Raw genomic sequence first — 22653 nt, 5'->3', positions numbered from 1 at the left:
TGAACAGCAACAGAAGCATTCCTCCAGCCTTGAACACCTAGCTTTCATTGCTGGGTTGTAAAGCTAACACGATTTTGCACTCTGGTCATTTAGCAAAAAAATAAGAGGCTGAAGAAAATCCTCTAGTACATTATACCCTCATCTCACTTGAAAAAGGTAATGAACAAATATGCAATGATACAACATAAAAGAATAACAGAAATAAAGAGAAGGTCTACTGAAATATGCACTGGACCACACAATCCTATAAATCAGGATTTTGCAGACTTCTGTTATGATCCTCTCTATATACAAATACACCTGAACAATTGCTAAATGCTATTAAAGATAACACCAAATCTCATTTCAAGCACATGTACAGTAAATATGATGTCTACCCAGCCAATATTCAGACACAGGTCAGCTGCTGACACCTGTATACGATCTCCTAGAAGTTGCCTAGGTATCAAAGCTTCTCACCGCACCTTCAATTCTCCCTCTGCTCTATCTGCAAAATATAATTATACATCAATAGCGACATGCACTTTCCTCTTAACTGCATCTCCAGCACCTGGCTTTTTCACGTGAACAAGGTTTCATGTTCCTCTCAGCACACAGAGAGTGCAATACCACTTGGTCGGCTCCCTGGCAGGTTCTGTGAGCGTGCCTCTTATTCGAGGTTTGCACAGCCTGGCGCAGAAAAGCCTTGCTCATGACTGGGGTTTCTGGTAAGACAAAAATATAACAAATAAAACAATAGTCACTCAGAAGGATCCTCTTTAGGGCAGATTGCAGCTGCTTTGCATCACATCAGAGCCACGATCCTACCACTCAAGCTCTGTGCCAACGTAAGATGGATTTGAAACAGTCAGAATTTAGCATTTTCCACTCACTTTGGTTTTAGCAGTGTTGCACCCGCTATTATAGAAATCCTCTTGTCGCCATAGCCCTTGCTTTAAGAATGTTATTTACAGATACAATGTTGGATCGTTAAGTCCTTAGGACAGGGGCCAAATCTTGGAGAGAAGCTCCCGCATCCCAGGTACTACCTGAAACGAGGAATGCTGTAGGAAGCCGCTGCACGTGTCGTTTCCACGTTCTACGGCCAAACTCCTCGAAGGCCTGCCCTTTGCCTTGTAACTGCTGTTCGCTACAGCAGAAGCGGGACGGTGAGTGGGTGCCCGGGGAAGCTGCTGGCTCCACACCGCTCAGCCGGGCAGCAGGAGCCTGGCTCCCCAGGGCCGCCATGGCCGCCACCATGGCGGGCCCCAGCCCTCTGCCCAGGCTCGGGCCCCACAGCACGAATTGGAAAGATGTTTTTTAATGTTTTTTAGTCTCCTGAAGACCAACAACCTCCTCCCTCCTCTGAACTTTTCCTAGATCATTGCCCTGGCTTCTGTCTCTCTGATACCTGTCCCGCGCGTTTGCACCACCTGAAACACAACTGTGTGGAGACACCGGGGGGCCGGTATCCGCTGTGGGTTTTCAAGCGCTGGGTAGAGCCGGAGCCCCGCTCCGAGCGGGCAGCCGGGCGCAGAGGCCGAGGGCCCGCCTGACGCACAGGAAGGCCGCTGCCGGCGGGGCCGGGGCCAGGGGCGGGCGCGGCATAAAAGGCGCGGCGGCGGGCGGCAGCAGGCAGGCGGGCGGGCAGGCAGGCAGCCGCCGGCAGCAGGGCTCGGCCGGGACCCGCTGGCGCAGGCAAGTGGGGCGCCCCGGGGGAAGGGGGGACCGGGCCGGGGTACCCCGCCGGCGGGCTGGAGCGGGGGCGGCCGGGTCGTCCTGCGGCTCTTGCAGAGGACGGGCGCCGGGAAGGGCGAAGCGGTTCTCTGCCTGAGGGGCGGGAGAAGACTCCCGTAGCGTTGAGTACAGCTGGTACGGCTAGGCGGAGGCTCAGAGCGGCGAAACCGGCGGCGTTTAAGCCAGCGCCGGGCCGCGGAGCAGCTGCGCTCTCGGTATCGCGATTGCCTACATTTTAATGCTGGCGGTGGCACGTCACCCGCTTCTGCCGGCTGCCTTGGGGGCGAGCCAGAGCACCCCACGGCCACCTGAGCCGTGCAGCTTGGGTGCGACCCCTTCCGCGCCAAGGGAGGGCGGGTGCCCGGGCGCCTTGCGCCGAGCACGCTGCAAAAGTCCCGCTTACAGACCCTACCCATGCGCCTTGCAAGCCTGCGGGCATGTGGGCATCCCTGCGCGCTCCGCAGAGGGCCTACGGGGGTTGGCACCTGCACAAAACCTTGCCTTTTTTTTCCCTTTAGATAATATTATTAAGCTTTCTTTCTAGTCATCTTAGGATATCATAATCACCAGAATTCACCAGAAATTGCTATAAAAATTCCCACCGAAAGTGAGCAGGCTTACAAATCTTCGTTCTTTTTCTGAATGTGAGTTATTAATATATCATTATTTGGCTCCTTGTATGTATCTCAAGAAATAAGGTCTGTGATTCTTCAGCAAGTATAGTATAACCATCAGTTATGCTATACTTATCAGTTATAACTATACTATCGGTATAGCTGTGCAATACTTCAGTAAGTATAGTATAACTACCAGTATAGCAACAAAAGCAGGGAAACATGCTATACGTTGCTCCTTCTGGGCAATTTAAAGAAACAAAGTAAACTTTCAGGCAATATTTTTTCCTCTGCTGAATGGAAGTACTAAAGAGGAGGGAAATGGCACCGGGCACATTTCCACTGACGTTATACAGTGTCCCTCGTACCACACACAGAATCATCCCATCCAGCCTTTGCTAAGGAGAAACTAAAACCTGTCACTTTTACTTTTGCATGAGTAAGTACTGAGGACTCCGTTACGCCTTGAGATACTTCATATTTTTCTTCCCTCTGGCTTAAGAAAATGCAAAATGAAAGACCACAACATTGAAAATATGATGTATTCTCTACTTCAAAATGTTGACATTCTGAAAGTATGATTCAGAGTTGAAAATAGAAAAGCTGTTTATAAAAAGGTCAACTTTCTATAAAAATGTCAATTTTGATGAAACCTCAACTTTTTTTCAGGAAAAATTTCTCTCAAAAATCTTAAAACAGATGTAATATGTTGGCCTACTGCAGCACAATCTTTAGTCCATGAGTGGATTTTGTGTAGCTTGTTAACGTGAACAAACATCCTAACAAAAGGGAAGATGACCTCTAGCATGGGATCAGGGCGTGAGCAGAGCCCGCTCGAGGACCCAGATCCCAGGGCACCGGCCCTAGGCCATCACTCTTCTCTGCTCATCCACGATGGCCTGTTCTCAGCCCTACCGCTGACTCTTTATCTGCATGCAGTGCCTAGAACTACAGCCTGGCATAGCCTGTCCTGAGGCAATGCTTTATCTTTAGCCTTTCCTGCACTGAAAAAAATCACAAGGAAAATGGTGTTTTCACCAGTGGGATTAATGAAGATGTAGTGCCACCCTAGCGTGCAGGTATTGGAAAGGTAATGTTCTCCAAAGGGGAGAGAGAGTCGCTGAGGTGTCTACGTGGAGAGCCTGCTCACCCAAAACAATCTCTGTAGTCCATGGAGAGGAGCAGGTATTAATTCAGCCCACCTAAAATCTGCAACACCCAAGCTTCTAACTTCAGCATCTCAGTAAACAGCCAAAACTTACTTGGGATAGTTTTTTCAGTAAGAATTTCAGAGCCTGTCATTGGGTGATGCTACTCTTGCTTGTCTTACGGTTTTCGTATGACTTTACGCTTCCCAGGTTTGTGTTTTTTTTCTTTCTGTAACATCAAATCTCAGAATTCTGTGGCAATTAAAAATGGAAAAAGATGTACTAGGTAAACAATTTAGCTTGTAAAGCAAACACTACTCTCCAAACAGAAGATGTGGGGCTCTAGGAACAGCACAATAATATACAACCATTATGGCTTTAGAAAAAATTTGAGTGGTATGAATTCACTGAAAAGAGAGCAAATTCGTTGCTTTCTACTGCTCTTTCATAAGAATAGTTTTACCTGGATTTGAAGAGTACAATCCTAAGCTACTTCTCTTGACGAGAGATGCTGTGTCAATCTCCCTGCTTTATAAGCATCATACAGTACCCCAAAACATTTGCATTAAGGAAGGAAATTGGCAGAGATGCCCATTCAGGTGTAAGGGCCAGAACTTCTTTTAATGGTCTTGTTCACTTTTCTCCCTCTTCCCTTTAACTGGCTAACTTTAGTCAAGTACCATCTGTTTTGAAAGAAAGAATAAACAGGAAGATTAAAGTATATAATAAGAACTACAACGAAAATAAGTGATTTATGCACTTTGGATTATTAATTCATATTCACCTTTCAATGGTAAACATGTTTAAACTTTTCTTTTGCAGTATGTCCCAATGGAGTCAAGTTCAACAACTGGAAATAAAGTTTTTGGAGCAGGTAGACCAGTTCTATGATGATAACTTCCCCATGGAAATCCGGCACCTACTAGCACAATGGATAGAAAGCCAAGATTGGTAGGATTAAATTTATTCCCTCTTGTATTATTTCAGTCACGAACAATTCTTTTGTTATCTGGCAGATTTTAGGGTGCTCATTTGTGAACTGTGCAGGCATCTGTACTCCAGGAATAGTATTCCACTAGTTATGGATTTAGCCTGTTAAACGGTCAAAGTTTAAATTTAAGGAATGTCTGGAGGTGAGGTTTCATTTGAACTTATTCCTAAACAAAATCCAATAAAAATGGTCTAGCAAATTAACGGTATTGTAGATTTTTCATAAAAACAAATAATGCAAATTAGTTTTCAATGGAAATGTTATACATTTACCTCTTGCAGCATAAAATTATTCACTTGTCCAAAACTGCACTTAAAGCTGGATATATAATTTTGGGGAACAAGCCAGCTATTTGCAGGAACTGTTCTCTAGAAGGTGAATTTATGCACGAATTTGGATCTAATTCACTGGATAGTTATCTTAAGAAAATTCAGAACTAAATGCCCAAAAAAAGTTTATATTAGTCGTACCAGAAAGAGACATTTCAATTTTTCAAGCTAAATCCACAAGACTGTTGGAGGACTATTGCAAAAAAAAAAAAAAAAAAAAATCCACTAAGGAATATAATCTTTCCTTACAGTTTATAGCTCAGTGTTTATGGGGCTGTATGAGCGTGGGAAACATAAAAATCTCCTTGTCGCCAGATTTAGCAGGCATATCTCAAACAGGCATCTGCCATTTGCGGGGGCAAGGAGAGAGAATATCCCAAGGACAAGGATACCGTGCAGTCCAAAGTCTATCTTCCTCTATTTTGCTCGCTAATGTTATTGCCCTTCATGTACCAAGCTGTTCCATAAACAGCAGAACCGATAAAGCCTGTTTTTGTGTGCGTTTGTGTCCTTTGTCCCCTACGTACCCTTCACCAGTAGCTTCAGAGTCTTCCCGTATCCCCAAATAGTTTGGCCAGGCGAAGGCTCATCTGGTGCCTGGTGTGAAGATATATATCTGCTGACTGGCCATCTGGCTGTTGCCTCCTGGAGCAAGTTATTACTGCCATTTTCCTCAGTGGAGGCACTAATTTGGATTCCTCTCTTCTACCAACCTGCCAGTTTTCTGTGAAATCTGTAAGAACATACTATCTTTTGGACTTTGAGCCCACTGTCAACTTTGTCTGAAACTGGGCAGCAAATTCGGAAATTATATCTGTGTGACTGACAGAGTGAGAGGGACAGTATGCATAAGCCTCGTTCCCTCTGGGAAGTGGGCTAAAAATATTTAAATATTCACTGGACCAGAGACTAGAAAACCTTGGTTGTCTCCCCTCTGGCTGACTCCATACCCTGTGCTAAGAACATCCTCACCCTGTCTTTATAGCTGCATATCTGCATGAATATAAATAAAAGGTTCATAAAATCAATTATTCACAAACCTCTAACTATATGCAAGTCATCATATATTTAAAGCCTTTTCTCGCTGCCTAAATTTCTGAATGGATTATAATTTTCTGTACAGACAGATTGACACTTCTTACAACATTTTAAACGTGTGGTTCTCATTAATTGATTCTTTAGGGAGGCTGCGTCCAACAATGAAGCAATGGCAACGATCCTTTTACAGAATTTGCTAATACAAGTGGATGAACAGCTGGACCGGGTTTCACAGGAGAAGAATCTTCTCTTGATACACAACCTGAAAAGAATCAGGAAGCTGCTGCAGGTAGGTCATTACTTCAGATGACAAGTTGCATACTCTTGCTGGTTTCTAAAGGTAGTGCCCAACCTCTGTCGAACGCAGTTTGTTCCTGTGCACGGCTCAGAGCTGTCCTGATCACTATAGACTCCAAGCAGCTATGGGAAGACCAAGCCTTCAGCAAGATAATTCAAAATAATAATTCCACTGTCCGTTACTTTGTGGAACAATAATTCACATTTTAACACCTGCTGCTCAGATACAAGTGCTGTGACTTCTTAGCTCTGTGTGTATCTGTGTTTCACTGAGCTCTTAAAAATAAGACTATATAGTGCTTATGGATTTTCATGTTTATTACAAATGCGGTTACCAACTTTCAGACACATACAAATATTTAACCATGGACTAAAAATGCATATTTGGGGCTTAAAGCAGCACCCTGAAAAAGGAACCCCTGTAAATCATTAGCATGTTTGCTATTTTATGCTTAGCTGGGATTACTTGTTATGAATGGCTTAAAGGATTTTCCATTAGGCTTCTGCAAAATGATATTTATTTTGATTGGCTGAATGTTTCTCTAATAATTGTTTATCTAAGGCAAGGATTCTCAGAGTTCCACTTCATTAGTCACCTACTTCCTGACATCTATAGGTCTTCTGCATAAAACAGATATGCATCTGAGTTTAATGAAAGTTTGGGGGTTTTTCTCTTCTTTGATGGTGTTTTCCATAAGTACTTAAATGACAATTATATTGCTTGCAAAACATTTTCTTTATTTTTTTATATATATATACACACACTGGTCTGGAAAATCTTAGGGTGACCTTGCCAATTATTTTGTTCTCTTTATGGCTGCATGTCTTTCTATTCTTTGTCCCTAATGGTGGCCTCTTAAAAATGTAACAACATTTCCATTGCTACCACTTTTTCTTCCAGTGTTATGCAAGCAGTTTCATGTAACTTAAAACTAAAGTTGCTTTTTGTTTCTTTTCTAGTTTGTGTAGCAGCACTATCCATAATTTCAGTACTGCTCAAACAACAAATTTACTTAACTGCTTTTGGAGTTAACTGCAGAAAGGTTAATCCTGTTATTTCTGTCATGGTCTTGGCACACTTGACCACAGTAGGGCCAAGACAGAGCTGTATCGCCTTAGTAGAGATATTCTCCCACAGCAGCATACACATGGAAAGAGCATTTCAGGGCACTGAAACAAGCACTTGCGTTGGTGTATTCCTGGCTTAAAAGATTGTGCATTTATGATTCTACCATCACAATGTGCACATGCAGAAGGACTGGTATATATTTACATACAGGCTCTACAAAATTAAAGTCTCTCACTCTTCTTTCTTCTCTTCACACCATTTATTTAATTCTAAAATTTTTACCAAAACTTGAAGTGGCAGCTCTGCATGGTCTGGGAAATTGGCATACAGAGACAAGTAATCAGGCCTTGGACACACACACATGAGTTTACATAACAGCCAGCGTGAAAATGGCCAGAGTGAAAACCATTTCCTTTAAGTCCTGGTGTGTTTGGAAATTATATTATGATGTGCTTCCCAAAGAGCACAAAGCAAGGGAGACTTATTCCAGAAAAGCAAGAGAAGGGGGGGTTTAAGTGACTTCTCATTAAGTGGTTTCTCAGGTGGCAAGGATCTGAGTCATGATTCCAGAACAAGCCAAAACACTCAGGCGTCCCCATCACAACCGTACAGCTAGGTTACAGTCACCATATACTAGTTACAGCAGCAGAGCCAGCACCAGAGCTCGTCTTTTCCTTCTCTAGATAAAGCAACAGTAAAGGTCCATGGGGAGTAGCCTAACCCATCGTCTCACTTAATTGCTGGCTCTGAAAAGAAATGCCGCACAAGTTGTGACGTGCACCAACTTGTTTTCTCTATCACCCTCTAGCACTATAAGGCCCTGACTTAGCCAGCTTTCTCAAGCAGCAAGGTCTCTCTGCTCCCTTGGGTTGCAAAGGTCTGCAGGTTTGCAGTCTAAAGCATTATGAACTTCTTGAGATGACGTGTGTGACACTGGAATTATACCGCTTATTAAAAAGGATCTCAGTCTTGACCTTTGCAGTAAAATGTTTCCAGCTGAGCAAAAAAATACAACAGCTCTCTCCATCACTAATAATGTTGGCCTTTCTCCATTATATCAAGACAGCAGATAACCTGTATTTAGAAAAAGCTACTTGTTCAGTTTCAAAATACACATGCGAACCACCACATACTGAATGCCACTTTCACTATTAGAGCTTTTCCTGATTTCTTACCACCTTTAGCACTATCACCCACAGTCTACTTTGATTTCCAAAATAATATCTATAGGCTGGAGAAGGACCAGACTCTTGCAAGGGTTTTTTTATATTATTATTATTTTGGATAAGGCAAATAACTTAAACTATGTCTTAAGAAATCTGTGACATAGGTATTTTGGATTTTTGCGTAAAATACTATGTTACAACTTCTAAGTTTTAGAATATAGCTGATAAATGCATTTTCAGCTAAAGTATGGGCTCTATGTTCTATAGAGCTGCACAGGCAGTCTCCTGAGTTTCAGCTGTTAAAATTATTTCTTTATTGGTTAGGTAAGTACGTTAGGAAAAAAATGCTATAGTAGTTGTAATCAGCTGACATCCTCTCCTTGTTATTAACTGTCAAGTATTATTAATGGACTATGAACTGTACACAACACATAGTATGGACAGGGTCTGCTGTAATGTCCTTAAATTTGAGGATGCAAATTATATAATTATGGGTCTAATTTTTTTTAATGCATCACTGATTGTATTTTATTGCTGAATATATGAGAAGTTTGGAACTGGGCATTTGGCTCCCCACCCACAGCTGGATGCACTTGCAGATAGCTAACTCTTACAATTTGAGCTAGTTTGTTTCACAAGACAACACCAGAAAAAGGTGATGGATGTATGCAGTACAGTGCCATGGTCCCTTTTGTCCCAAGATACCACCCTGAGAAAGGGAGACTGGGAGGGTACACTGTAAAACGAGTGAGATTTTTTACTGACTTTGATGGAGGAAAGACTGGGTTCCTAAATAGGAGAGGAAGCTGCATTTGTAAACATCTTGTCATTTCTGGTGACTCTGTGAACAGTGTTGGTTTGACTTTTCTCTGAAGGTTAGTTACCATGAGCCCACCTTTATCTCTGCTTTGCTCTCTAGCGCAAGCACTTCTTTGAAATTTCACAGCTCACTCCTCTTCCTTCCCCTCTATACCACACACACGGATGTACAGACACATGTACAGCATGCACACACACACACAAAGCTGTTCAACCTCAATACATGATCCGAGTGCAATATTTGTTCAGTATTTTTGAGCCAAATTGTGCTAAATATTAAGTACTACTTGTCAAACTAGATTATGCTGGAAACCAGCATTTATCACTGAGTGCGCGGGGTAGTATGTTGAGCTATGGTACAGGTCCCTAAATACTATGACAATAGCAATAGTAAAATAATTAGATAACACACAAAAGCCATTCAAAAGCAATCTGTAGCTCTTGACAAAAGGTAAAATGAGGAACTAATGTTCAATTAGAAATACAACTAGATCGTTAATAAAGAGCAGCCTTAGAAGAGGAAGCAACGCACACTTTACAAATGGCTTGTGCAGCTGTTTGCTGGACAGCAAAGGATGCGTTAGGATCAAGGTTCCTGGTGCTGTTACTGAATCTAGAGAGAATTATGCCTACGAGTTGCCAGCACCACAGCCAAGCACACCCCACCTGAAAGATCTCCCTGGGATTCATTTTTGTTATAAAATGGAGTAGATGTTCTATTCTGAGCTTCACCTGAAATGTCTTTACGTAAACATCTTAGTTGCCCCATGAAAATAATGATGGAAGTAGTGAAAGAAGTGAGAACTTGCCTGCCTTATACTTGCAATACAAAGCTTTGGGCAATCTTAGGCCTTGTGAAGGGCAAGGAGTAGAAGTCTTAGCAGGAAGACGGGTCTGCCTGGCACCCTTGCTTTTAGGCCACAGGGACCATCCCTGTTCTCTCACCATTAGAGAAATAACTATGGAATGTGGCATTTCTGCTCAGACTGCTAACATTTCCAAAGTTATCTTGAGGCAAAAAGAAACATTGACCAGGAAACATGCAATTTGACAAAGTTATAAGCACTTGAAAAAGTGCTGAGAAACAGCTAAGCAGCTGAGGTTACTGCTAGCTGTCAGTAATTTGCTTTGCTATTTCTTGCTTTCATTGAAACATTGCTTCTTGACATTAATCTGGTATAAGTGCACATATTATATTAAAATCAGAGTCAGCGTTTTAGCTTAAAATCCTTCTTATTTACTTCTTACATTATTATTACTTCTCTAGTCAGTAAATTGGATTCGTTTTTATAGCAGAGCAGCCTTTTGTCGCTGTGCTCTTCGGTGGGAGACGGTACAGCACAGTCACTTGCTAAGCTTAAATTCTCTGTCCGCCTCCCTGCAGAACGCCTGCTCCCCCCCGCAGCGGTTCTGGAAAGGGAGGAGGAGAGAAAACGTTTGGAGGCAGAGGGGGAAGAAACTATGTCTGTGGTTCTTTCTCCTGCTTGAAACCTAGATGGAGACGAGCAAAGCAGATTAGTCACAAGGAGATGGTTTGTGCTGTTGCCATGACGACAGACCAGAAAGGGCAGACGGTAAGCTCCGAAGAGCTGCCTCGCACTTCTAGGAACCAAATTGCAGATGCAACAGGCTACGCGACCTTAGCCCATGAACAATTACATCTCACTTTTCAGAAGGAGTGTTGTTAAATGACAGCGTGCCTGTCCCTGATGTAAGCTCCTGCGCAGCACGCGAGCAGGTTCAGTACACAAAGACGACCGGGGAAACGCAGAGACACTCGAGTCAGACAGGCGCTCTCCGTGTTCCTGGCTCACGTACCAAAACCTCTGGTTAGGGGAGAGCAGCCGGGCTGCAGCGCACCGGGGAGCCGAGGCAGGGGAAGCTGCGAGCAGCCTGGCACTGGGAGGTGGCCGCCACACCCCAGCGTCCCACCGCTCCGTTCAGGAACGGTACCGGCGGGCGATTGCCTGCGGGTCTGTGAGTAATGCAGTGATGTTCACCTCGGGGATGTTCTTCCCCCCCCCTCCCGACTCCAAGCGGGAAATTTGGAGCTCTCGGCAGGTACCTGCTAGACGAGGTGTAGCTCCGTGGGACGCAGCCTGGCCCGCGTGCGGGCTCGGGTGAGCTCCCAGGAACCAAAGAGCCGCTGGCTGTGCTGCGCGCTGTGATGGGTGCGCGACAGCTACATCAGGAAAAAGCAGAAATTCCCAGAATCGTCCTACTCATAATTGAAGCTCTCATTTATGCTCTAGTCTTAAGACAGCTTTTGAAAGCAATCCTTTCCCATTAATGGCAACATGCATCTGTGTCACGTCACTGTTTATGGTACTCGGGGGAAAATCTGATTACATAAATCTTCCTTTATAAAAGTGAAATAACAGATTTCAGGAATAGGAAGAAGAGCTACTCTGCTCATTTACCATTGAAGCCTGAGTTAATAAGTATACTGTGTGCTCTGGGGAACATTTTGCTGTAAATGATGTATATTCATGTCATTCATTTAATACTCATGGCAGATTCTCGGGTATCGGTGAACTTTACCCACTCACCAGCCCCGCTAGAGCCTAAAGTGAAGGGAGAGCAGGCAGTGGGGATTCTGCCTGAACAAGCAGGTCTCTGCTTACAAAGGGAGAGAACAGGCAGAATCGCCGGATTTGCCAATTCACACCAACCAATTATATCGAAACGAGCTTTTGGAAGCAGTATGGTTATACTATGAAGCTGGGAAAGAATACTTTAGTTATATTTCTTCCTCCTACACAGCCCTACTTTTTTTTATGGAAAGATCTGGAATAGCATCTGAAAGTATCTTCTGTCAGCCTAATCGACATATATTAACATCACGGCGCTTCGTTCCATTTAAAATTCACCCTGTTTCTACGTAGTGCAAACAAATAGCATCGTACTTCACATGGTGCTACTTACAACAGTAACACAGTAGTGCGTCCCTGATTCTGTTTCAGGTTTTCGGTTATACTGCACAGCCTGTTTCCATCTGTAATGAGAACTGAACAACTTTGTGCTTCTCCAGATAGAACTAAAGTGAACGTATAAAGGCTTTTATTTTAGTTCAGGTGACTGTTTACGTGAGTCACTGCACCAGAGAGGTATACGCATGAGTGATCCTAAGATTATTTATTTCAGTGCATCAAAGAAAATGGAGAAAATAGCACTAGATCTGAAATAGGACATTCCAGTTGGTGCTTAACAAATATTTCTAATAAGCACTGTGCTGAGAAACAGTTGCAAGGAATGGAAACATAGCCATTGATCTTTAAGTGCAATTTCCTGTTAAAACTTACAACAGGGTGAGAATGGAACAAAATAGAGAAAGTTTCTAATACACCACAGAAGATCCACTTTAAAATGTTATTTACATGTATTTTGTGCTCATGTAACCTGCCAGATCAACAAAGCAACAAATTATACTAGGAAATGTGTTTCAAACCAACGTGTCCTGCTGTGTAATACAATTCAGATTGGTTTTTCTTATTAGCATCTTGCCCCCGAGTGAGTTTTCCAGTTCAACCATTAAAGTTGTTTACAAAAAAATTTGGCTTACAAATGGGGAACCCCGCATAGAAGTCTGTATGCTAAAGCAGCTAGCTGTCTGCTGTTAGTGATCACTGGCTGGTGACTGCACATCAGCTAAATAAAGATTTTTAAAAATGCTTGACACAAGACCAAAAAAAAAAGTTACTTATTAGAAGTAAAATATTTTTGAGTTCCTATTTATTATTTGAAGAATGTAACTAACAATTTATAAACATTTCAGTTTTGTTTTGTAGAAGGAATAAAAGAGCCTACAAAAAGAAGTAAAAAACCAAGCAAACAAACTAAACAATCTCTTGTGAGCTTTGTTCATTCTGGAGTACTAAGGGCCCAGTTGCAGCCAAACATCTGCCTGAGAGATTAGTTAACCATACTCAGGTCTTTGTGTACAGAAGATGCAGGGGGAAAAAAAAAAATCAGTTCTTTCTCTCCTCCACTGTTTTACCCTTTTCAGAGGGAACACTGTACTTTTATTTATTCTGAAATAAATCTCATTTAAATAAGAAGCATGGCCACATTATTCATCTCCCGTAGCAGCACAGCTCTGCTGGCTGATGATGAGATCTACAGCCATATATTTTCTGTAGCTGTATCTCACCCTACCTGCTTAGAAATCTGCTCTTCCTATAGACCGTTCCTTGACTAGTTTTAGCGTCTGTTGGGAGGGACTCAGCAGTGGAATCTGGGGGATGGAAAAAAAGATCTCTGTCGTCACAGCTTATTCACTGTGCTTTTATAGCTTTGCCTATTGCAATTCGGTTGCACATGCCCTAAAAAAAAAGAAGTACGATCTTTTGGAAGTTATGCGTTATACAATACGAGAAAAGCAGAACTACAACATTGCAGGCTGTTAGTCCTATGTACTAGGACTTCCCACACATCATAGGAGTTGTCTAAAACTATGAGGTTGCCTCTGAGTTCTCTCATGTATTTTGAGAGGGGAAGGGGAAATCTAAAAATAAAAGTCTAACAAGAGCAGCTTAAATAGATAGCGTCACAGGTACTTCCTCTTAAAGACCTAGATAAAACAGAGCCATCTTTCTATCAGAAAAAGATTTTTTGGTAGGAATACTGCCTGTTTAAATACAGCCTTTCGAAAAACTCCCAAGCACTTTAGCTATATCAGGGTACCACAAGGACTGACTCTTTCTTTGTATGCTAGTCCTGTCTTCATTAGACTTTCTCTGCCTGGATGCATAAACAAAGGTAGAAAACAAATCAAGGCAAAAAGTTGTTTGTCATATTTAAAGATGAAAACGGGAAACAAGTGTGTATGGTTATGCCTTCCCGCCCACACATTTCTTTGAGATACACAACTATACCGAAGTTTTTCTTTCGAAAATAAAATGATAGAGAAAAGGCTTTTTCTCCATTTTTTAATTACATGAAAGATGAGATATCTGCTTATCTAGAAAGATTCTGAGTATCAGACAGTCAAATAAGCATATCACGAGTGAGCAACAGAGAAGGAAATGTATTTTTGCTTGACTTTGTAATCCTGCTTCCTATCTCTCTCTGTCCCACCTCCCTTCCATCAGCTTCTTTAAATATTCATTCAACTTCAACAAATACATCAACAGTCATACCAGTTAATGGTTCCACGCCTCCAGTAAAGCTCTTATTCTTATTGTATACAATTAAAAGGCTCAAGCAGGGTTTTTCTAGCTGAACTAACTAAAAAATACAGCTGATGTTTTTGATAGTTTTTAGAATGATGTTTGATGTTTTTAGAAAGAGAAAAGCAGGGAAAAAACAAGCACATTTTGAAGCGCTTTTTCAGAATTAAAAAGCACTAAAACCTACTTAAGTCCTTTTTAGGTCACCTTGAAAACCAGGAGATAACCAGGTGAACCCCTGACTGACTTTCTAAAGGTTGCACAGCACATCCTTCTACATTACAAGTAGAGACCAACAGTCATTAATACCTAATCCTCTACTTCAATCACTGAAAACAGACTCAGGATACTCAAGTAGTGCATATACAGTATTCATTTATAGATGCATGCAGTATATAGAGACCTTTGACACATGAAAAGAAAGTTGGCCAATATTACTGTGGTTGGGAGTGATCCACTTTGTGATGGAGCTGTCCACAGGAAAATAAGCTAAATTTTGGAAAAATTATTGAAAAAGGGAAGAAAAGAAGAGTAAGAGAATAAATCCCTGGTCTAGACTTCTTCATTCATCTCAGGAAAAGCAGTACATTTCAGATACTAACATTGATATTGTTTGGTGTTCTCTTTAAAAGCACATGTATTTTAAAGTGTCATAATATGTATTTTAAAGTTTCTCCGTGATCTTACAACTCACAGAATCAAATCTTGCATTTCCCCAGCCACTGTTTCATACATCTGAACATATCCCAAATAGTTCAAGCTGTTTTCAAATTTGGCTAAAGGGTCTAAACTCTGCAGGCTATAATGCATAAATTGTTTTTGCAGAAATGCCTCTTTGTTTTTCTTCATGATCTAGTAAGATACTATCACAACAGATGTCTCTTGAGTAGAGATAGTGCATGCTGTGCGGTGGTAGGAGGGTTTTCTCCTGAGGAAATGTCATCAGCATTCAGAGAAAATTTTCACCTGTTCAGAACGAAAGTTTAATTTCCTCCATTTGCTTAAATTTAGCATCATGCTGGTAGTTATTGAGAAGAAGCCGGTCCAAATAAGATTATTTGTTGTTTGTTGTAAATCATGATATGGAAGACCTCATCAAAACGGAAGAGAGGAGAAAGAAAATTTCTAAGAACAACAGAATTACAGTAGTATTGGCAGATAAGACTAATGTTTCCATTTGAAACTTCAGAGGAAAAGTGAATCCTCATTTTCTCTGTTAGTATTAATCAAAAGACAATTATAAGTTTTCTCTATACATATCTAAACTTAGTAATATAATTTTGCATAACTACAGAATCCACACCATTCCTCCTTTCCTGGCTGCCAATGCTCATGTCATGCTAAGTTAGGATTCCTCCATCTCAAGCCTTTTTTTGGTTAAATTTCCTTTACTTTCCAACTTGTACTACTCTTTCAATGATAGAAAATAATTTTCAATTAGTCATTCAGAAGCCGAGGTCACCTTGAGCAAATTCTGCCCTCAACCAAAAGCAAAATGAAAGTGCAGAACAGCATGAGTTGGCAGTAGACGGATAATAAGGGAATACCGAGTTCTGAAGTGTAACTACCTCGGAGAAGTATAAAACAAGGGGAGAAAAAATTTGGTGTTACTATTTTGACAGAGTCAAACACATTGGTTATTGCCACTTTTAGTAATTATTGGTACTTAATAAGTTACAATTATTAAGATATTTAACGTTACAACTTACTTATTATTTATCAACTTATTATTGTGGAGTTGCAATCCATCTGCTAGATTACTGCGAAAGAGGCTATCGATATAGCATGTATTGTACAAACGTAGGCGTTCTAGGAGAGAGAGCTCACGACCGACAGAAGGCGATGCCCGCTCAGGCTGTGGCACAGGGCTGAGCTGCGTGCCAGCTCCCCAGCCTCCGGAGCATCTGTCTATCACAAAGGCAAGGCCGGTTCCCAGCCTCCCATCGCAAGCGCTGGTACCGCAGACCCACCACCCTTCCAGCCTTGGCCTGAGGGGCTGCTGCTGCGGGAGGGCCGGTGGCAGGTCTCTGCTCAGTCCTCTGGCTTGGCCTCTGCTCAGACCGAATCGAGCGCCAGACGGGCACAAGTGCGGGAATCGCTACGGGCGCAGCTTATTTCTAGAGCTCGAACAGGTAGAGAAGAAAGAAAAACAAAAGTGAATTTCCACTTCATCTCTTGATTCAGATGGTTTTCTCTTAATGAAACAAAGAGAAAGAGTCTTTTTAAAGTTTTGCATATGAATGGTATCTAGAAATGCTAGGAAAGTCCCTAATACCTGGCATTTTTTGTGGGGGATTTTAAAACATCCCACTGTCACAAGACTTTTTTGAAGCGCCTCTTCTACGTAAATGCATTTTCCGGCTCCAAGAAAGGATTTTTATTTCTTCTTGACTTTGTTAAATAGCTTTTGTTTGACTCCTTTTTGTCACAGGGCAAAGACAAAAGGCAACCATCAACCCTTAGAGTGCTCGAATTCTGTTGGGCAGTGGTAAGCCGGGACTAAACGCTCCTCAAGCTTTGTAGCTCCAGATAGCCTGCAGATACCAACGCGTGGTACGGTCCTCATATACTAGCCATCTATGTGGAAAGTGGGACCCTGCTTTACCAGCAAAAAAATAACAGCAACAAGCAGAAGCCAACAGACATTAACTGAGGAATTAATACGCACATCAGTGGATTTACACCAGTCACAGATTTCTCTCCATAGCTTTCATCCCAAGACTTAGTCAAAACAGGACTTTTTTTCCCTCTAATCAAGGTTCAGGTAGATGAGAGAGGCTTAGTAACACCAGTGACTGCAGCTGAAACAAGGCAGGCCTGTTCTCCCCTCTCCCAGCCAACCTCTCCTGACTTCACGCACGCTAGTCCTTAACAAGAAACTCGTCCTTTGCTGAGCAGTTTCAGTCCACTGAGGAGCAGAAAACCCATTCAGCAAAAAAGCGCGAGTGGTTTCCATCCCAGTTAGCAATCCGGAGTGGCTCAGTAAGGAGTCAGACGGGCACTGGACTGGCACGAGACAAGGGCTGGCGCCGCGCGGCCGGGAGCACAACCATTCTTTGCAGCAATTAATTTGCTCCGCCTGTTGCTGTTGGACCCTACCTTTACCTGACTTCCACATGAAGCTCCACTCCACTCTTCATCTTCTGCAGGAAGATCATAGCCATTTCCCACGTTCCTGTAGTCCCTTCCCAAAGTTACATCCTGACGCTACACAGAGACAGCTTGGGAATATGCTCCATAAAGGGGACTACAGGTATATTCCTGGACCTGACGTTCAGTCGTGCTGAAGGAAGCGTGCAGCGAGAACGTAGTTACTATCCTTATAGCCCAGAAGCTGGCAGGGAGAAACGAGTAACAGCAGATCTTTGGCGCTGTCGTTTGACACAGAAATCAGCAGTGTATCCTTAATCAATCCCCCCTCACTGCCCAGCAAGGAGCAGGCAGGGAGGGAGTGCTTAGTGTTTCATCCGAGACATAGCGTGTCCTGGGGAAGTATTACTCACCACTTCTTTTTTCCAGAGAAACTCCTAAAAGTCACGGTCTAGTCCGTAACTCCCGTTCCTCTGGGTAACGGATGCAGACGATTGCTGGAGTAAAGCACCACCCTGAACTGCTTCTACAGCGATCAAAGGAGGCACAGCACTGGGACTACTTTGGGTGCGCACTGGTTGCACTGTGGGGCATGTACTTTATTTGTCCTGAGAAGACTTCGGAAACCCTAGAAACAGTAGAAAGCTTAGTTTCATTGCTAGCAATGCCATGACAGTCAAAGCTTCTCTAGAGGGGAACAGTTTGTACATCAGTTATTTAGTTTTAAGAGTCCTATGTCTTTCACCTTAGTCTCTACCTGGAACCACAGTATAACCAACAGCACCAACAGCATGGTATTTAATACCAAGCAGCTCGAACCAAGTCTCCATGATTAAAATTACCATTTTTAATACAATATTTCTTTGCCTTGTAATTGACATCAAAACATACTCAGATTACTTAGATTGAAATCTAAGTAGTCTGAAAGACTTCTTCATAGTATGTTCTGACTTTATGTTTGACTTCATAATACGTTTCATTCATTTGACTTCATAATATGTTTTGACTTCATGTTTTGACTTCTTTTTTCATGCAAAAGCTCCCAGGAAATGATTCGGTTTTGTCTGTCTAGTAAAAAGTGGTAGAAATATATGTTTGCTGTCATAGTAGTAGTTGGCATATAGAAGCAGTGTGTTCACATTTCTATCAGATGTGTTCACACCCTTGTTTCTAACATAACAATTAGTATGAGATATCAAAGGAAAATACAGCATCAGTTTACATATGTATAAACTTATTGTGCCACATTCAGAGAAAGCAAGAATAAATGAAGTTCTGAGTAGCAGCAAAATACGATGAGAATAAAAACTAATCAGAAAGAGGGGAACATAGAACGAGTCCAGAACTGGAAACCATACAGGAAAAGAAAGGAACTGGATTAATTATAATGAACGGCTGAAAACTGTATGAGCACTGAATAAAGAGCATCTGAATGAATGATATGTGAATACTGATTAAAAGGCATGAAGGATATGAGAAACACTGAACTAATACATCACCATGAAAGAAGCTGCTTGAGAGTCCTCAATCATTCCAATTTGATAAATACAGCACAAACCAATATTAGTTCAAATTGTGCCCAGGCCTCAGTCAGGCATCAGCTATTCTGCACCTTATTTCTGGTGGTGTAAAAATATAGACATTATTTGGTTCTTTGGCTTGGGACAAGAGTTGCTTCTTCCTTCATCTTCAGCACATTATTTGGTGAAGGAGAAGAATTGTTCATAGACATTAAAATCTAAATCTTCTGCTTTTCTGCTTGCATCATTACCGTATTGATATGCTTACAGTTTTTTGTTGGCAGAAGTGCTACATGCTAACAGCAGCATCCTACTGAAAATGGAAGACATGATAAAATCGTGCACAGAACAGGCTGACAGGAAAGCCCTTTCAAAACAGCTGTGTTAGCAGTGGAGCAGTTTGATCTTCAGATGATGTACATCTCAGAGTTGTATCTTTATAATCTCTGTAGAACATTGTTAAGAATATTTTATGACAATGGCACTAACTGATGCTGCAGTGCAAGGCTGAACCAGCACTAACAAAGGACGAGAACAGTAGGGAAGTCTTTTCCATCCACACCAAGCTGTAGCTCACAGACGCTGAAGCACATTGTTTGTGATTTCCAAAGGGACACCCTGAATTCTGAAGTTTTAAAAGTTGTATTTACTTGTGCTTGCAGGGTAAATATCACGGTAATCCCATGCATATAGCAGTGATCATCTCTAACTGTCTAAGAGAAGAAAGAAGAATATTGGCTGCAGCTAGCATGCCTGTACAGGTAATGAATTACATTTCATTAATCTGCTCCATGTTAATCTGCTCACATGCTTTTAGGACCAAATCCAGTCCTCTCATTCCGCTAGAGTGATTTGTGTGCACTAGGGATTGCCAAATGTTGCCATTTAAACTCATGTTTGTGCTTCATTAGTGGCTCTACTGCTGCAAACATCGCTATAAGTGACTTCTATGTCACAGCTAATCTTCAAAGACTTTAATCTGTGGGAAAGGCTTTAAAGAGATTATTCTTTGCAAAACAGATGTGTATATTTTAAATTATGCAATGCATTAATTCATATTAATTATGCAATGCAAAAGACATTCCATCTGATATGTTGCAAAGGCATTGATAGTTTTTATGTTGTTTGAAGAAAGAAACTTTAAAATTACATATAAAATATGTTGGGGAGATTGTTACATGGTTAAAGCCCAGATAGAAATTTTAAGTCAAATGTGTTCTTTTTAATCACCCGTGGATGTAATACATATTCTTATATGAGTATTGTGGCATGGGTCTTTTTCAGTAATCTAATAATCTATGTTTCAGTTTCTTTAATTTACTAGATGTTTAATGTTTGCAGCATACCCACACCCTTTCGCCTTTTGGGTTTCACAGGTAAAGCAGCATGTTTTTCAAATCTGTGGAACTAAACAGATTTCTCTGTTTACACCAGTCTCCAGCTGGTTGAAGACCAGCTTCTGAAATCCCTCTCTATGCTAGAACTTGCAGTACAGTTACTATCACTCGTTATTATTACTCATCCACCCGTTATCTGTTCAATGTGTTCCAGGGGCCGCTAGAAAAGTCTCTGCAGAACTCCGTGGTTTCAGAACGACAAAGAAATGTAGAACACAAAGTGTCAGCCATCAAGAACAGCGCTCAGGTATTTTTTTTTTCCTGTTTGCCGTTTACGCAGCCATGATTTTCATACAGACATACCTGAACTATCTTTAAGCTGGATAGCACAAATACTTTTGATAACAAGCTGCGCCAGCCATCTTCCATTATGCTGAGGAGCTCAGCCCAGACTAACTACTCGGGACATACCTGGATCCTCAGATTTTTACAGCTGCTCTGGGTTCAGTGTGAGCGCTACCTATTTTAAAGCTATCACACTCATCTCTATGCAAGTTACAGGCAGACCACTGAGTGCAGTGAGAACATACCTACTGTCTCTAAAAAGGTGCAAGGTTCAGTGAGTGTATTTCTGCAACGTCACCTCTTTTAGTTGGGTCAGCAGTAGCTAGCCTTCGTGACCTCCGAGTCACGTACCAAGATCTTTGTAAAGTTGAAGGCTATGTGACATAATTACATGTTTTGGAGACGTGAGTGGAGAAGAACGCTGGGAGCTGATGGTAACGATTCTGCAGGAGTTTCCCATACCATTGCAGGGCAGAACTGGGCTGAGCCAAACCTGTAGCTATGTCCTCTTTCAAGAGACCTTGAAAGCTCAGTCAGAGAATACCTGCCCGTTCAGTTCAAGGCAGGATAAGGATTCAGATTACCTACGGCCTTTTTGCTGTCCCAGCCCCACATTCAGCTTTGCAGCAGTCTCCATGTAGGAGTTATGTTTGAATTACCTGTCCATATGCCGTTCAAAAGCAACACTTCTGGTAGACTAGAAAGGGGTCCTAGTAGCATTCTCTCGTCAGTGTCTCCCTACATGGGGAAGAAGGGTTAGAGAGATGAAACCCTTAAAAGGATAAAGCTAGCTTTAGAAGAATGTGATACTAGATCTCTATCTAAGTATAAAGTTATAAGATAAGAGTTGCAGAGCAAAAGCAGACAAAGCTGCAACCCAGCAGCCTACCATGCTGCTCCTTCTGCCTGTGTGGGGAAGCACAGCCATCCCTGAAAGACCAGTGAAAATGAGAACGATTTCTAGATACAAGGTTTTTTTAAGTAGGTAATTAAGTTGAACACAGAAATCAGCCAGCCCCTTGTGTATGTAATTTCATACCTTACAGATATAATTTAAAAGTTTAGTCTCCAAAATAAAGAGGAGACCAAAATAGCTAATTCTCTGTGTCCTAATTTAGCAAATGAGGTTTTGTATTTTCACAAACACTTAACGCGCACATCTCAGGGAACTAAAAAGGATTGTTTATGAGTTGTTGGCAGAATCAAGACTTCCTATAAACAGCACAGAAACAGACCTTCGAAGTGAAACAGATTATTTCCTACAGTTTTATTTTCCTTCTTTTGATGTGTCTTTTTTTGAATTATCATTGTTTGGTTACTAGAAAACACCTTCTAAACTTTTTGCAGTACACATGGAAACAAACCCTTGCAAAAAGACAGAGGAGCAAAAATGTTTCATTTGTTTACCCAAATTCTTAAGTAAATCTCTGAGCTCTGCTCCTGTCTCTGGCTCCACCTTTCTTGGTTTTGCACACCCCATTCCAATTTCCATTGAAGTCAATGCAAAATTATCCATTTGCCCTGCTTTAAAGTTCCAAGAAGAGAGTTACGTTATTGGCGTAATAATTTCAATTTAGTGCAGGCTAAGTGTAATCATTCCTACTTTCCACTATGTCATTGAACTAGTAAACAAGAAGCGGTTAAGCTATATCAACTACTGTTTGACTGTGGGAGAGAAGATAATAGCTGTCTGTCTGAACAGGTAAATAAATCTGTAGTTATAAATGTGCATTCATAATTCAATCGTCTTTTTTAAAGTTTACAAGATAGTAAACCAGAGTTCCCAGAACTCCTTAGGGATTTTCAAACGGTAGGAAAGGAAAATAGTACATTATGCATTTGTCCATTACAAAACAAATTCCTTTCTGTGCCACTGTGAACACCCAAATAATTTTACTTTCTTTTCCCCGGGAAAGATGACTGACCAAGATGTCAAATACTTGGAAGACTTGCAAGAGGAATTTGACTTCAGGTATAAAACAATACAAAGCTTAGGTAAGAGTTTT

The 22653-nt window shown here is 41.6% G+C and overlaps 1 protein-coding gene across 1 annotated transcript in view; it reads left to right on the top strand.

Annotated features, from left to right (window-relative positions):
* The first annotated feature begins 1616 nt into the window (after nucleotides 1-1616).
* Nucleotides 1617-22653, top strand: part of STAT4 (signal transducer and activator of transcription 4) — a 41548-nt gene continuing 20511 nt past the window's right edge. Inside the window, exons 1-6 of the mRNA XM_075511346.1 lie at nucleotides 1617-1677; nucleotides 4301-4429; nucleotides 5981-6125; nucleotides 19628-19726; nucleotides 20517-20609; nucleotides 22564-22642. Coding sequence (XP_075367461.1) covers nucleotides 4302-4429; nucleotides 5981-6125; nucleotides 19628-19726; nucleotides 20517-20609; nucleotides 22564-22642 — 544 coding nt within the window. The 5' untranslated portion in view covers nucleotides 1617-1677; nucleotide 4301. The remainder of the gene's footprint in view (nucleotides 1678-4300; nucleotides 4430-5980; nucleotides 6126-19627; nucleotides 19727-20516; nucleotides 20610-22563; nucleotides 22643-22653) is intronic.

This window comes from Mycteria americana, chromosome 9, assembly GCF_035582795.1.
Source record: "Mycteria americana isolate JAX WOST 10 ecotype Jacksonville Zoo and Gardens chromosome 9, USCA_MyAme_1.0, whole genome shotgun sequence".
Classification (NCBI taxonomy): domain Eukaryota; kingdom Metazoa; phylum Chordata; class Aves; order Ciconiiformes; family Ciconiidae; genus Mycteria; species Mycteria americana.
This window is presented reverse-complemented; position numbering and strand designations above follow the sequence as displayed.